This window comes from Canis lupus, chromosome 13 (assembly GCF_003254725.2).
Source record: "Canis lupus dingo isolate Sandy chromosome 13, ASM325472v2, whole genome shotgun sequence".
NCBI lineage: Eukaryota > Metazoa > Chordata > Mammalia > Carnivora > Canidae > Canis > Canis lupus.
Window position 1 is genome coordinate 38,895,938 of NC_064255.1, and position 12,306 is coordinate 38,908,243.

The window sequence follows — 12,306 nt, forward strand, 5'->3', positions numbered from 1 at the left end:
CCCCTGATTGCTACATGATTAACACCTTTCCCGCCCGTCACCTCCTCAGTTCGCCTTATCAGAAAGGCCTGTGACGGTCAGATTGGGCTCCCTAGCAAAACAGGCGGCCGGGCTGCTCAAGGAGGGGTCCAATTTATCAGGACAGCGTTGGGGGAGGTGGGTGGGGGGCACAGTAAGGTGGGGAGGCCTTCACCAGTACCTGGCCTGGGAGCCGGGTTGGCCCAAGAGGTGACCCGGGGCTTCCGAGAACCAAGGACAGGCCCCAGCCGGAGCTGTAGGCCCGGGGGCTGCAGGGGACCGCAGGCCAGGGTGTAGGGCCGCACAAACACCCCGCTCCCCTCTCCTCCTTCTCCCTGACCTCCCGCCCTCGGCCGGGTCACGGTTTATCTTAACGCAGGGGTCTCCACAATGACCTTCCTTTTTTTTTTTTTTTAAGATCTTTAAAGATTTATTTAGTCCTGAGACACCCAGAGAGGGGCAGAGACCCAGCCCAGGGAGGAGCAGGCCCGCGGGGAGCCCGAGGGGGCTGGACCCCGGGACCGGGGCACGGCCTGGGCGGGACCTCGCCTGCCCCCGCCTGCCCCCGAGTCCCTGGTTCCTCTCGGTCCCCAGCGCAGCCCCGGGCCCGGCGCCCTCACTGGGCTCAGGGGTCAACAGGGCGCTCCCCGCAGCAGGGTGGGCTGGGGCAGCTCTTCCCGCGGGGGGCACGGGGGGGGCGGCAGGTGCGCGGGGCGGCGGGAGGGGACCCCACACACAGCCCCGCCCGGGTATTTTCAGTCGGTAGCCGACAGCCTCCCCTGCCGGGGCGGAGCGGCCGGAGGCGGTGAGGCCGGGGGCGGGGCGCGGAGGCCGGGCGGCGGGCACAGCAGCGGGGTCCGGGGCCTGCGCCGGGCGGGGCGAAGGCTGGAGGGGGCGGGGCCGGGGCGTGGCGACGGCGGAGGGGCGGGACCAGGGCGTGCCCGGGGCGTGGCGAGGGGCGTGGCCAGGGGCGGGGCGGGGCGCCTGGGACAGGTCTGGGGAGCGGAGCCGCCGGGCGGCGCGGAGTCCTGGGGGCCTGGGCGAGAGGGGGCGGGGCTGGGCCATGGGCGGGGCTAGGGGCGGGTGGGCGGAGCTGGGGCTGCTGGGACAAGCCTCGGTGCGGGGAGGCCGGTGCGGGAGGGGGCGGGGCCGGGGGCGGGGCGCCAGGCGGGAGGGGCGGGCCGGGGGCGAGGCCTGGGCGGGGCGCCTGGGACAGGCCTGGGGAGCGGAGGCCGGGCGGCGCGGGCCTGCGGCGGCGTCCTGGGGGCCTGGGCGAGAGGGGGCGGGGCTAGGGCCAGGTGCGGGGCTAGGGGCGGGTGGGCGGGGCTGGGGCGGCTGGGACAGGCCTCGGTGCGGGGAGGCCGGTGCGGGAGGGGCGGGCCGGGGGCGGGGCCGGGGCGGGGCGCCTGGGACAGGCCGGGGCGCGGAGGCCGGGCGGCGGGGGCACAGCTGCGGCGGAGTCCTGGGGGCCTGGGCGAGAGGGGGCGGGGCTGGGCCATGGGCGGGGCTAGGGGCGGGTGGGCGGGACTGGGGCGGCTGGGACAGGCCTCGGTGCGCGGAGGCCGGGGCGGGCGGGGGCGGGGCGCCAGGCGGGAGGGCGGGCCGGGGGCGGGGCCGGGGCGGGGCGCCTGGGACAGGCCTGGGGCGCGGAGGCCGGGCGGCGGGGGTAGGTAGGGGCGGGGCCGGGGGCGGGGCCGGGGCGGGGCGGGGCGCCGGGCGGGCGGGCGGGGGCGGGGCGCGCTCCTGCGGCGGCGGCGGCGGCGGCGGCTGTGCTCATCCCGGCGGCCCAGCGCTCGAGTGCACGCGGGCTTCGCAAATGGCTTGTCCCGCCCTGGGGCTGGAAGCCCTTCAGCCTCTGCAGCCGGAGCCGCCCCCCGAGCCCGCTTTCTGCGAGGCGCAGAAGTGGATCGAGGTAGGTGCCCCCGGCTGGCGGGAGGCCTTGCAGGGGCGCCCGAGGCCCGACCCGCGCACACGCACCGTGTCCGGCAGGTCCAGGCCCCCGCTCTCTCCCCGCTCCCTCCCTGGTTCCTTCGCCGGCGGCTCCGAGCCATCCTCCCGGCGGGCGGGCGGGCGGGCGTGAACGAGGGGCGCCGCAGCCGGGCGGTGCGCGGGGGCAGGGCGCCTCCCTCCCTCCCTCCATCCTTCCCTCCCTTCCTCCCTCCCCGCGCCCCGCGCACTCGGGGTCCTGCCCGCGTCCTGCCCGCCGCGCCCCCGGGCCGGGTCCTGCGGGTCAGGTGCGAGGCCGGGCCCGGAGCCCGCAGCACCCACCTGCCCGCCCCACCGCGCGCCCCGGGCGTCCCCGCCGCGCACTGCGCTTCTCGGGTGACCGGGTGGCGCCGGGAATCCCTGGAGCTCGGGGCCGACGCTCGGCGTCTCTGTCGGTGCAGCTCGCTGGCCCGGCGCCGCCAGGATGGCGTGTGCGGGGGGATCGGGCCTCGGAGGGCGCGAGGGGCAAGGTGACCCCCTGGGATCCTGGGCGGCCTTGCGGGAGGCCTGGCAAGGCGAATGTGACCCTCCGCTCGGTGACAGCCCTGCTCGCGGACAGTCGGGGGAGGAGGTGCGGCTGCGAAGCCTGCGAGGACCCAGGCCGCCGCTCCGTGACACCCCTGCAGCCCAGCAGCTCCCCAGAGCTGGGGGGTGGGTGCAGATGGGACTCTGCCAGCGGCCTGCACCCCCCCTGCCGCTCTCAGGCCCCCGCAGGAGCCCTGCCCCTCGGAGGGTCACTTGCTTCAAGCATGAGCCTTAGGCACAGCTTGGAAGCATGCATTTAAAAATAGGGTCAAAGAGACAAGACTGAACGTGAGGCTCCGTTGACAAAAGCCCCAGTCATACACGTCTCCTACTTCGTTGGCACATGACGAGATGAGGGAAAGACCCAGGCTTTTAAATTTCAATATGCGGCTGGAAGGGCGTGGGGTGTGACAGGTGCTGTCTGTGCTGAATCCTTGGGCTCACGGGACACACAGGACACGTTTGTAGTCACTGGCTTAGTTGGGAGTTGGAGGGCTGTATTGTGTGTGTGTGTGTGTGTGTGTGTGTGTGTGTTCTGGACCTTTAAAATATTAAAGTTTTAAAATATTAAAAATATCCTCAGGAGAGATTTTGGACGTGGTGGGAGGTGAGGGGAGGGTAGCAGAGCGGAGCAATCTTGCAGGTCTTGAAGGCGAGTGGTTTACTTACCCTCAATATCCTGCACCGTAACTCGTAATTGTACAAATTGTAATTGGTAGAGTCTACCTAGAAGACGGGCGGTCGGCGTATAAATTCCACGCAGGAAAGTGCACACGTCTTCAGTGCACACGTCCCCGAACGCCCTCATGTCTGGACGGTTACAGCCCCACCTAGATCAGGGCCTGCGGCGTGGCCTTCAGCCCGGGGTGGAGGGACCACGGTCTGTTTTGGAGGGGTGGCACATGGCAGGCCAGACGTGACGCGGCACAGGAGAGCAGCTTTTGTCCTGGTTCCACTGGTTTCCAGCAGAAGAAGGGCTTCCCCCGGAAGGCCGAGCCCCGCTGGGCCCCGCGGACGCCCGGCGTTGCTGGCGGGCCCACCGTGGGCCGTGGGCTCGGACGGGCGGCCTGGGCTCTGCTGGGCTCCACTGGGCGCGTGCATTATTGAAGCGGCCTATCTCCTTTCAGTTGCGGAGTTCGGTTTCTGGGAAAGGAGAGCTTCCCCTCCCGGGCCGGTAGAAAGGTATTTGCTCCAGGGACAGATAGCGACCTCCCCTCTTCCTTCCCGGACGTTCCTCTTGAGATGTAAATGTCGCGTCTGCGGAGCGGGGATCCCGGAGCCCTAACAGATGGTTCTGGGTGCACTGGCCGGCAAACAAAGATTCCTGGGCTCCTGGGGCGATAACGTGGTACTCAGAGGAGCCGAAAGCCTCGGTGGATTGTTATCTCGAGACAATTGCATCTCCTTTAGGGGCCCCATTGTCTTCGGCAACATCCTCATTGGAAGGGCTTTGTTTTCCACTTTTGTTGGGTCGGTGATTAAGTTTCCCACACGCTCCCCTCCCCTCCAGGCCCCCCACACCCTCCCCCTCCCTTTGAGTAGTCAGGAATTTCACCCTTTCAGAAAAATGTTCCCTTGGGTGCAGCAGGTTAATAAACAAACTTTGCAGCTTGTCTTTCCCTGCAGCCCTTGGTCTTCCTTGAGTCATGGGTTGGCGAGAAGAGACTCATTCTTAATAGAGGCTCAAGGGAAAAGCTCCCCGAGCTCACTCGTTAGTGAGGAATTTCTCGGCCTTGGCTCTGGGCAGGCGGCGTGACTGGCAGGAAGCGGTGGCCTGGGAACTGCTGCTTCCACCTCAGCTGGCAGAGGGGAGAGCCGGAATTGGGGTCAACCCCATAACACGGTGCCTTTTTTCCCCTTACAGCTGCAGAAGCAGGCCGCATGTCTTTTTTTTTTTTTTAAGATTTTATTTATTTATTCGTGATAGACACAGAGAGAGGCAGAGGCACAGGCCGAGGGAGAAGCAGGCTCCCTGCAGGGACCCCGACATGGGACTCGATCCCGTAACTTGGGGATCACTCCCTGAGCCAAAGGCAGACGCTCAACCACTGAGCCACCCAGGGGTCCCAAGGCTGCATGTCTTAATGTGGGTTTAGGGGCAGGCTTCCAGTATTGATTGTGGCCACCAGCAGACGGGGTCCTGACTTCCTTCCACATTCCTTTTCTAGAAGGGCCTTCCTCAACAAAGGGGCAGTTAGGACAGCATAGGGATTGGGAGGTCCGACTCTGGAACTGGGCAGCCTGGATCTGGATCCCGGGGCTGTGGCCTGCTAGCTGTGTGCCCTTGGTCACGCTGCGTTTCCTCTCCTTTTGGTTCTGAATCATTTTCTTTGAAAGCCGGCTTGAGTGCTTAACAGCAGCAAAAATCCCAAAGATGTCATCGAAAGCGTCCATGAAACGGGGGCGCCTCGTAGGAACAGCGTACCCACCCCTGGGACTGCTGTGAGAGTTAAAGAAGTTAACATATTCTAAGTGGGTGGGAGAGTACCAGTGGGACGGTTGGTGGTAGGACCCTTAATGGGTTCTTTGGCTGTTTCTTCCCACCGTCACTACCATCATCACCAACACCCCTGTGACCGCCGTCGTTGCGGTCTTTCCTACTGCTGTTTTCGGAAGAGAATCTTCAGGACCCTAAGTTTCTTACTGTAAAGAAATACAACTTGATTTACACACTGGCCTCATTCCATTCTCATCTACTTAACTTCTAGGCTCCCGATACCCGGCCTAGAAGTTAAGTAGATGCTCCGACACCTTGCATTCAGAGCGATTTAGGGGATCCGAGCACAACCAGTCATATCTACTCCTGAAATGATCCCGTTGGTCCAGGGAGGCTTAGAAAATAGATCCCTCAACCTCGTGTCGAGCATCTGCGCTTAAGGCCGAGGCTCGTCCCGCAACTCCAAGCAGAGGCTTAGCGCCTGTCCTCGTGCGCACGACCCAGTCATTGTACAAAAAGGGACTGAGTGTGAATAGCCCCCTCCCTGGTTGCATGGTCTTGTTGGCTCAAGTTGTATCTGTTCCTGGTAGGAAAAAAAGAACCCCTGCCTCTATTTCCCTTCCTTCCTTCCTTTCTTTTTTTTCTTTTTCTCTTGAGGATCCTCATTTTCTTGGTAACCACCGCCCCCCCGCACCCCGCCCCCGCCGGCCCCGCCCGGCCTTTGCCTCTCTGCCCACAGCAGTATTTATCGGTTCTAATCTGTAGCTCTGCTCTGCGGTGCCAAACCCTTTCTGGAGAGACAGATGCCCCTTCAGCTTGGTTTCAGTTGTGATTTGGAACAGGTTGCCAGGCCTTTGGGGAGGGCCTGCGAATTAACGCGGCTCAGGAGTGTCTGGGCTCCCTTAGCTCTCGTCACAGCCTGCCCGTGGGGCCCGGTGCTGAATGCGATCTGATCTGTGACCCAGTGCGTGAGACCGGGAGGGATCCGATCACCGCTTTGGGTCATGCCCCCCCCCCCCGCCCATGTAGAATCGTTCTCCGACTCCGCTGGGACCTGACGTTGAAGGTGAAAGGCGCCAGGGTCCCTGACCCCCCAGGCTGAGAGGGGTGTATTGTTTGGCCGTGGGGAGCCCTCAGGCGTAGCCTTTGAGAGAGCCTCGCATTTAGCGGCCGGTAACACGTGAGGTTCGCCGTGTAGTGACGAGCGAACACGTGCCCTGAGTTCTCTGCTGATTCAAGTTCCCCACCTCTGTGGGGACATGATGAGTCTTCTTGCTGCTGCAGCGGAGCTGTGGCTTGGCAGGTGCCTGTGGGGCCCGGGAGCTGAGGAAGACCCAGGAAACCTCTTCTGCTAGGTCAGGAGAGGAGGAGGGTCTGAATACATATGTAAATTAAGGCGGGCAGCATCTTTCTCCCAAGGACGGGAATAATCGGGCCCGTTTGTAGACCAGCGGCTCGGGCACAATGCTGTCACGTGGTAGGGGAACAGTGCGGTCCCACACATTTGGGGAAAGGCGATTGGAATAGGAGGTGGGGCTGGCGCTTCTTTCCCCGGCATCTCCCTGGAAACCGAGTTTGCATCCGGGCCGGGCGAGCTCCACATGCAAGATTGAGCTCTGGCCACCAAGGGGGGGTAGGGCGGGGCGTGTGTTCCCAGCCACTGGGTCTCTTGGCCTCCCTGCTCCGCCGGTGGGTGACAATGGAGCCGTGATGCGGACATCTGGCTGTGATCCCATGGGTGGCAGTCCGTGCTCGGTGGGGCCAGGCAGCGCCTGCCACTTGGCCTGGCCGCTTCTCTCTTTGCTCTGGACCCTTCTGCAATTGAAGGGTGTTGCAGTTAGGGTACCAGGGTGATGATGGTGCGAAGCTGATGCCCGCAAGGATAAAAGCTGGTGTCTGCTGAGTGCCTACTATGTGCCGGGCACCGGGCTGCGGCGTCTACGTCTCCGTGAATCCCTTCTAAGTGAGTACTACTGTTACCCCCATTTACAGGCGAGAAAATTGAGGCCCTGAGATCAAGTATCTTGCCCAAACCTTTAAGTAATTGGCGGAAGTAGGACTTAATTAAAGCACCCTCCCTTCCTTCCTTCCTTCCCTCCTTCCTTCCTTCCTTCCTCTCTCTTGCCTTCTCTTTCTTTCTTATTTTATTTATTTATTCCTGAGAGATACAGACAAAGGCAGAGACCCAGGCGGAGGGAGAAACAGGCTCCCTGCGGGGAGCCCGAGGCAGGACTCGATCCCAGGACCCCGGGGTCACGCCCTGAGCCCAAGGCAGATGCCCAACCACTGAGCCACCTGGGTGCCCTAAGCCACCATTTAACTTTTCTGAACATATGCATTGTTAGAGACCCAAAATCTATAGTTGAGGAAATCGGGGCTTTTGGGAACGGGGAACCCCATCCAGAGTCAGCTAGTCAGTGAGTCCTGATTGGAGTCGGGATTGAAATCCAGGCCGTCTGACTTTGCAGCCCTTGTTATCTGATCCCTTCTGTTGCCTCTCACGTCAGGACCAGGTGTCACAAACTCCTGTAAGGACCGAGCTTCCTGTTTCTCTGGCCTTGGAGGCCTCCCAGTCCTCCATCCCCCGCCCGTCTGTAGACTTCGGAAGCCGTGGGTCCCGTGGCTCGTCTCTTTCCCATAGAGCATGAAGGGATGTCCTTTCTCCAGGCTCACGTGTGGAAGCGCATGTGTCTGCGGCCTTGACCACCGCTCTCTCGCCCTCACCTGGGAGTGCTCCTGCCCGGCCAAGATCTCACCTGCGAACAGTTGTGTTGTTGGGCTAAGCCTGGAGGCAGGTCCTTCCAGGAGAGGAGATTGGCAGCCCTGTCCCATCCCCAGGAGCTGAAGGCCTGGAACAAAGCAGCTCTGTGACCTCTGGGGATCCTGCGTGCATCTTCCAGGCTCACCGTAATCCTTCTGGCCTTCATTTTCATGGTTGAGGACTGAATCAGTTAATACTGGTAGCTCTTTATTTTTTTTATTTTTTTATTTTTTAAATTTTTATTTATTTATGATAGTCACGGGGGGGGGGGGGGCAGAGACACAGGCAGAGGGAGAAGCAGGCTCCATGCACCGGGAGCCTGATGTGGGACTCGATCCCGGGTCTCCAGGATCGCGCCCTGGGCCAAAGGCAGGCGCTAAATCACTGCGCCACCCAGGGATCCCGGTTGCTCTTTAAACTACTCTCACTGGAACTAGATTTTTTTCTCTTTTTTCATTTTTTTTAATTAAAAAAATTTTTTTTAAAGATTTTATTTATTCATGAGCGACAGAGAGAGAGGCAGAGACACAGGCAGAGGGAGAAGCAGGCTCCATGCAGGGAGCCTGATGTGGGACTCGATCCCGGGTCTCCAGGATCACGCCCTGGGCCGAAGGAGGCGCTAACTGCTGAGCAGTTAGTTTTTTTTTTTTTTAAAAAAAAGATTGATTGATTGATTTATGAGAGAGAGAGGGAGAGACTGAACAGAGTTCCTGCTGGGCATACAGCCTGCTGTGGGGCTCCGTCTGACGACCACGAGATCATGACTTGACCCCGAGCCAAGAACCGGGGCGCTTAACTGACTGAGCCACCCGGCCGCCCCTAATTTTTCTTTTTAATCCCAGTTTACTCCTCTGTGGTTCAGAACAAGGTGCAAAACAATTTTATAATATTTCCCCTCATTTGTTCCTAAGGATGTGTGTGTGTGTTTACATGTGAAGCAAAAGAAAGGTATCAGATACTATCTTTTTGGGGTGGAAGGTTGGGTGGGAAAACGCTGACTTCAGTGCAGTTCAATGAGGAAAAGGGAAGGATGAAATAACTTTGTTTTTAAGTGAGTATAAAAATAGTCCAATTGGAGGGTTATTGGATGTTACAGGAAAAAAAAATAGTCCTCTTAAAAAAAAAAAAAAGAAGAAAGACTGACAAGGTATGGGAAAGACGCCTGCCTGGACGCAAGGGGCTGTGCCGTCGGTGTCCCGAGGAAGAAGGATGTCGTGGAGCTGGGCTGTGCCGAGAACGACCTCGGGAGACGCGTCCTCATGGCGCTGATCCTGTGGGGCGGCTGCTGTAGCCCGGGGAGTTGTCTTCAGCCAGGGGACCGCGGGGCTGGGATCCGGCGTGTCGTGCCGGGTACTTCTTTCCGCTGGCCTTACACTCCCGGCAGAGGCCGCGTCCTTCCGCCCGTGGCGGGACCCCAGGGACCGAATACGGGTCATGCTGAGGAAGCTCCATGCCTCACTGCCCGCGTCCTGCCCGTGACCGGCGTGGCCACCGGGCCGCCGAGGACCGTCCAGCCGCACCCCGCCCGTGTGTCCCTAAATAGCCATCGGGAGGCCGTGTAAGGAGAGACAAGGAGAGACCTGCACTTGTTTCTCTTAAGTAAATGTCAAGGGCAAGGCCTTGTGGCGTTTTTACTTCCTTGACCCAAGGCTGTCGTAAAAAAAATCCTCAGCCTTATTTTTTCTGTTTTTTTTTTTAATTTTTTTTTTTTAGCCTTATTTTTCTTACCGAGGGGTCGAAGTCTTATTTATTGCGCTGAGCACACAACTCTCTTTTCCTCCCCCGGATAAACATTTGCAAAGAATGCTATTCACACAATCATCATCTTCTAGTGGGAAAGTGAAGGGTAAGGCTATGGTAGGCTCGGCCAGACTGTTTAAAATATGAAAATAATTATTTGGGGCACCAGGCTATCAGTCATCTGTAAGTTCCCTCCAGTGCAGACGCTAAAAATAAGCATATGGTGAAAGTAAACATCAATGTGTGAAAGTATTTTAAACAAATTTTAAACCTCGTTTCCTGGAAAGTAGCTGCTGGAGCTGCCGGGGCGAGCGGGGCGTTGGCCGGCGAGGCCTAAGCCTGGCTCCCGTCCACGTGGGGCGCACGGCCTCGCGCGCTGGGGGCTCGAGCTGGGGCACAAGCACGACTCGGGACACGCGGTGCGAGGACAGGAGACGGGGCTGGAGGGAAGGGGTCCTTGAGGCAGACGAGGGCCCGGGTAGCGTCGGGTTCACGCGCGACCCTTGACGGGTTGGGCAGGCGGGGCGTGAGGCGATGCCCGTGCAACGTGTGCTTGGGCTGTGGTGACACGCTAAGGAAAGGGGTCAGAGCCGGGTGCAGGACCCCCAGGTGCCCTGAAGGCGGGGTGGGGGGTGTCCGACGTGCCGAGTGTTCTGGCGGCCCGTTGGCCGGACACTCCCCGCGCCTCTCAGGACCCGGCCCACCTGCCCTCCTGGGAGGGACCTGCCCCGCGGAGGGGAGAGGCCTGGAGAAGGCTGCCGGCTCCCCGTGAGCGAGCCGAGCGCCTTGGCCCGGGCCCCTGGGTGGCGAGCGCGTGTCCTTTCGTCAGGGAACCTGCCCCAGGCTCGTCTACAAGAAGGCGCTTTTTGAGCACAAGTCCCCAAGTCTGCAGGTGAGGGGCTGGTTTAACACCTGGACACCCCCCCTCCCCCGGCGTCTCGTGGTTCCACGTGGCTGCTGCACACTCATCATCAAGTCATCTGTCCAGAGAGAAGGACGGAGGACTAGGCAATGAAGAGCACATCCTTCTAGAAAAGTCCTCCCGACACTTCTGCTCACGTTCATCGCCCAGATGTTCAGTGACACGGCCACCGCTGGTCGCGGGGAGGCTTCGTGGTCCTCAGGCCGTTCTCCGGGTTCTGTTTGTCTGAGGAAAGGGGAGCCCGGGGGTGTCCTTTCTCCACTTCCCGGGGGGCAGATCCTTGCCAGACCGAGCTCAGATACATCGGCCTCCGAAGCTGACTCCCTGATTCCTCCCAGCCTGTCAGTCCATCCTGTCCATGCGCCCCCAGCGCCGAGTGTCCCCCTCTGTCTGAAGTGTCACTGTAGCTCAGTGGGCCGAGCGTGTGCCCGGTCAGACGGCCTCCTCTGGGGAGCCCCGGAGCTCTTGCGGCCCGGCCTGCACCTTCCTGTATCTTCGTTGAAGATTTTATGTATTTATTCCCGGGAGGCCAGAGAGAGGCGGAGACGCAGGCTTCCCACGGGGCCCGATGCAGGACTCGATCCCGGGACCCCGGGCCCGGCCGAGTCTGTGTCACGTGGCCGCTCCTGCTCGTGTGCTCCCCGCGCCAGGGGTTCCCAGGAGCCCGGGCCCAGCGCACAGGCCCCCTCGTGGCACAGAAAACAGACTGACAGGAAGCAAGGTTGCTGGGTTTTTTTTTAAGACTGATTATAAAAAGCAGTTTGCCGGGGGTGGCCCGGAGACAGCCGCTGATTGGACGGACCCCGGGACTGTGATGTCACCGCTGGCTGCGGGCAGGTGCTATCAGTTGGAGTGACTTGGGCGGCCAGCTTCCCCTCGGGTGGACTGCCGTGGGCTCACGCTCCCTCCTGAGCGCGGGGAGCAGGCCCCCCTGTTCTTTAAACACATGCCCCCAGGCAATCTCGCCTGGGACTCTCCCATCTCCCTCCTCCCTCCAAGCCGCCAGCTGCCCCTCTTCCCTGTTGAGGCATCCGGTAATTCCCACCTCTTAGTATGAAAGAAAGACCGGAGCATGTCTGCTTACAGGATATCCCCCCTAAAAAAAGCCCTGAGGCATTTCTAAAAAATTTTTTCTTATTTTTAAGAATTTTTGAAAAAAATTTTGTTTTATTTTTTTCAGTGAAATACAGTATTTTTATTCGATAAATAATTGTCCAACATCCCTGTACGTGTTATACTATGAAAAATATACAATTGGGAAGACATAGGTGATTTCTTTAATTTTTTTTTACTGTTTGATTGTATTTCTTCTTTTAAATTAATTAATTTTTTCAAAGATTATTTATTTATGATAGAGAGTGAGAGAGGCAGAGACACAGGAGGAGGGAAAAGCAGGCTCCATGCCGGGAGCCCGACATGGGACTCGATCCCGGGACCCCAGGATCACGCCCTGGGCCGACGGCAGGCGCTAAACTGCTGAGCCACCCGGGGATCCCCTTTATTTTTAATTTAAATTCAATTAACATGTAGTGCCCGGTTAGCTTCAGGGGCAGAGGTCCGCGATCCATCAGTCCTCTACAACACCCAGAGCTCATCCCATCACGTGCCCTCCTCTGTGCCCATCACCCGGTTACCCCGTCCCTCACTGCCCTCCCCCGTCCCATGACCCTCAGTTCGTTTCCTGTGATTAAGAGTCTCTTATGGGTTGTTTTGTTTTATTTCCCCTCCCTTCCCCTCTCATCCTCTGTTTTGTTTCTTAAATTCCACATACGAGTGACGTCGTATGACAATCGCCTTTCTCGGATTGATTTATTTTGCTTAGCATAACCCCCTCTAGTCCATCCCCCTCTAGTCCATCCACGTCATTGCAAATGGGAAGATGTCATTCTTTTGGACGGCTGGGTATGTATAGACCGC

General features: G+C 59.8%; 1 protein-coding gene across 4 annotated transcripts in view; it reads left to right on the forward strand.

Annotated features, from left to right (window-relative positions):
* Nucleotides 1-1,752: 1,752 nt before the first annotated feature.
* LIMCH1 (LIM and calponin homology domains 1) overlaps nucleotides 1,753-12,306 on the forward strand; it is a 296,259-nt gene continuing 285,705 nt past the window's right edge. For 3 of the 4 annotated variants that reach the window (XM_035713987.2, XM_035713995.2, XM_035714024.2), the window contains exon 1: nucleotides 1,753-1,930. In XM_035713987.2, the coding sequence (XP_035569880.2) occupies nucleotides 1,835-1,930 (96 nt within the window). In that variant the 5' untranslated portion in view covers nucleotides 1,753-1,834. The remainder of the gene's footprint in view (nucleotides 1,931-12,306) is intronic. The other variant, XM_025450636.3, reaches the window with a different exon arrangement.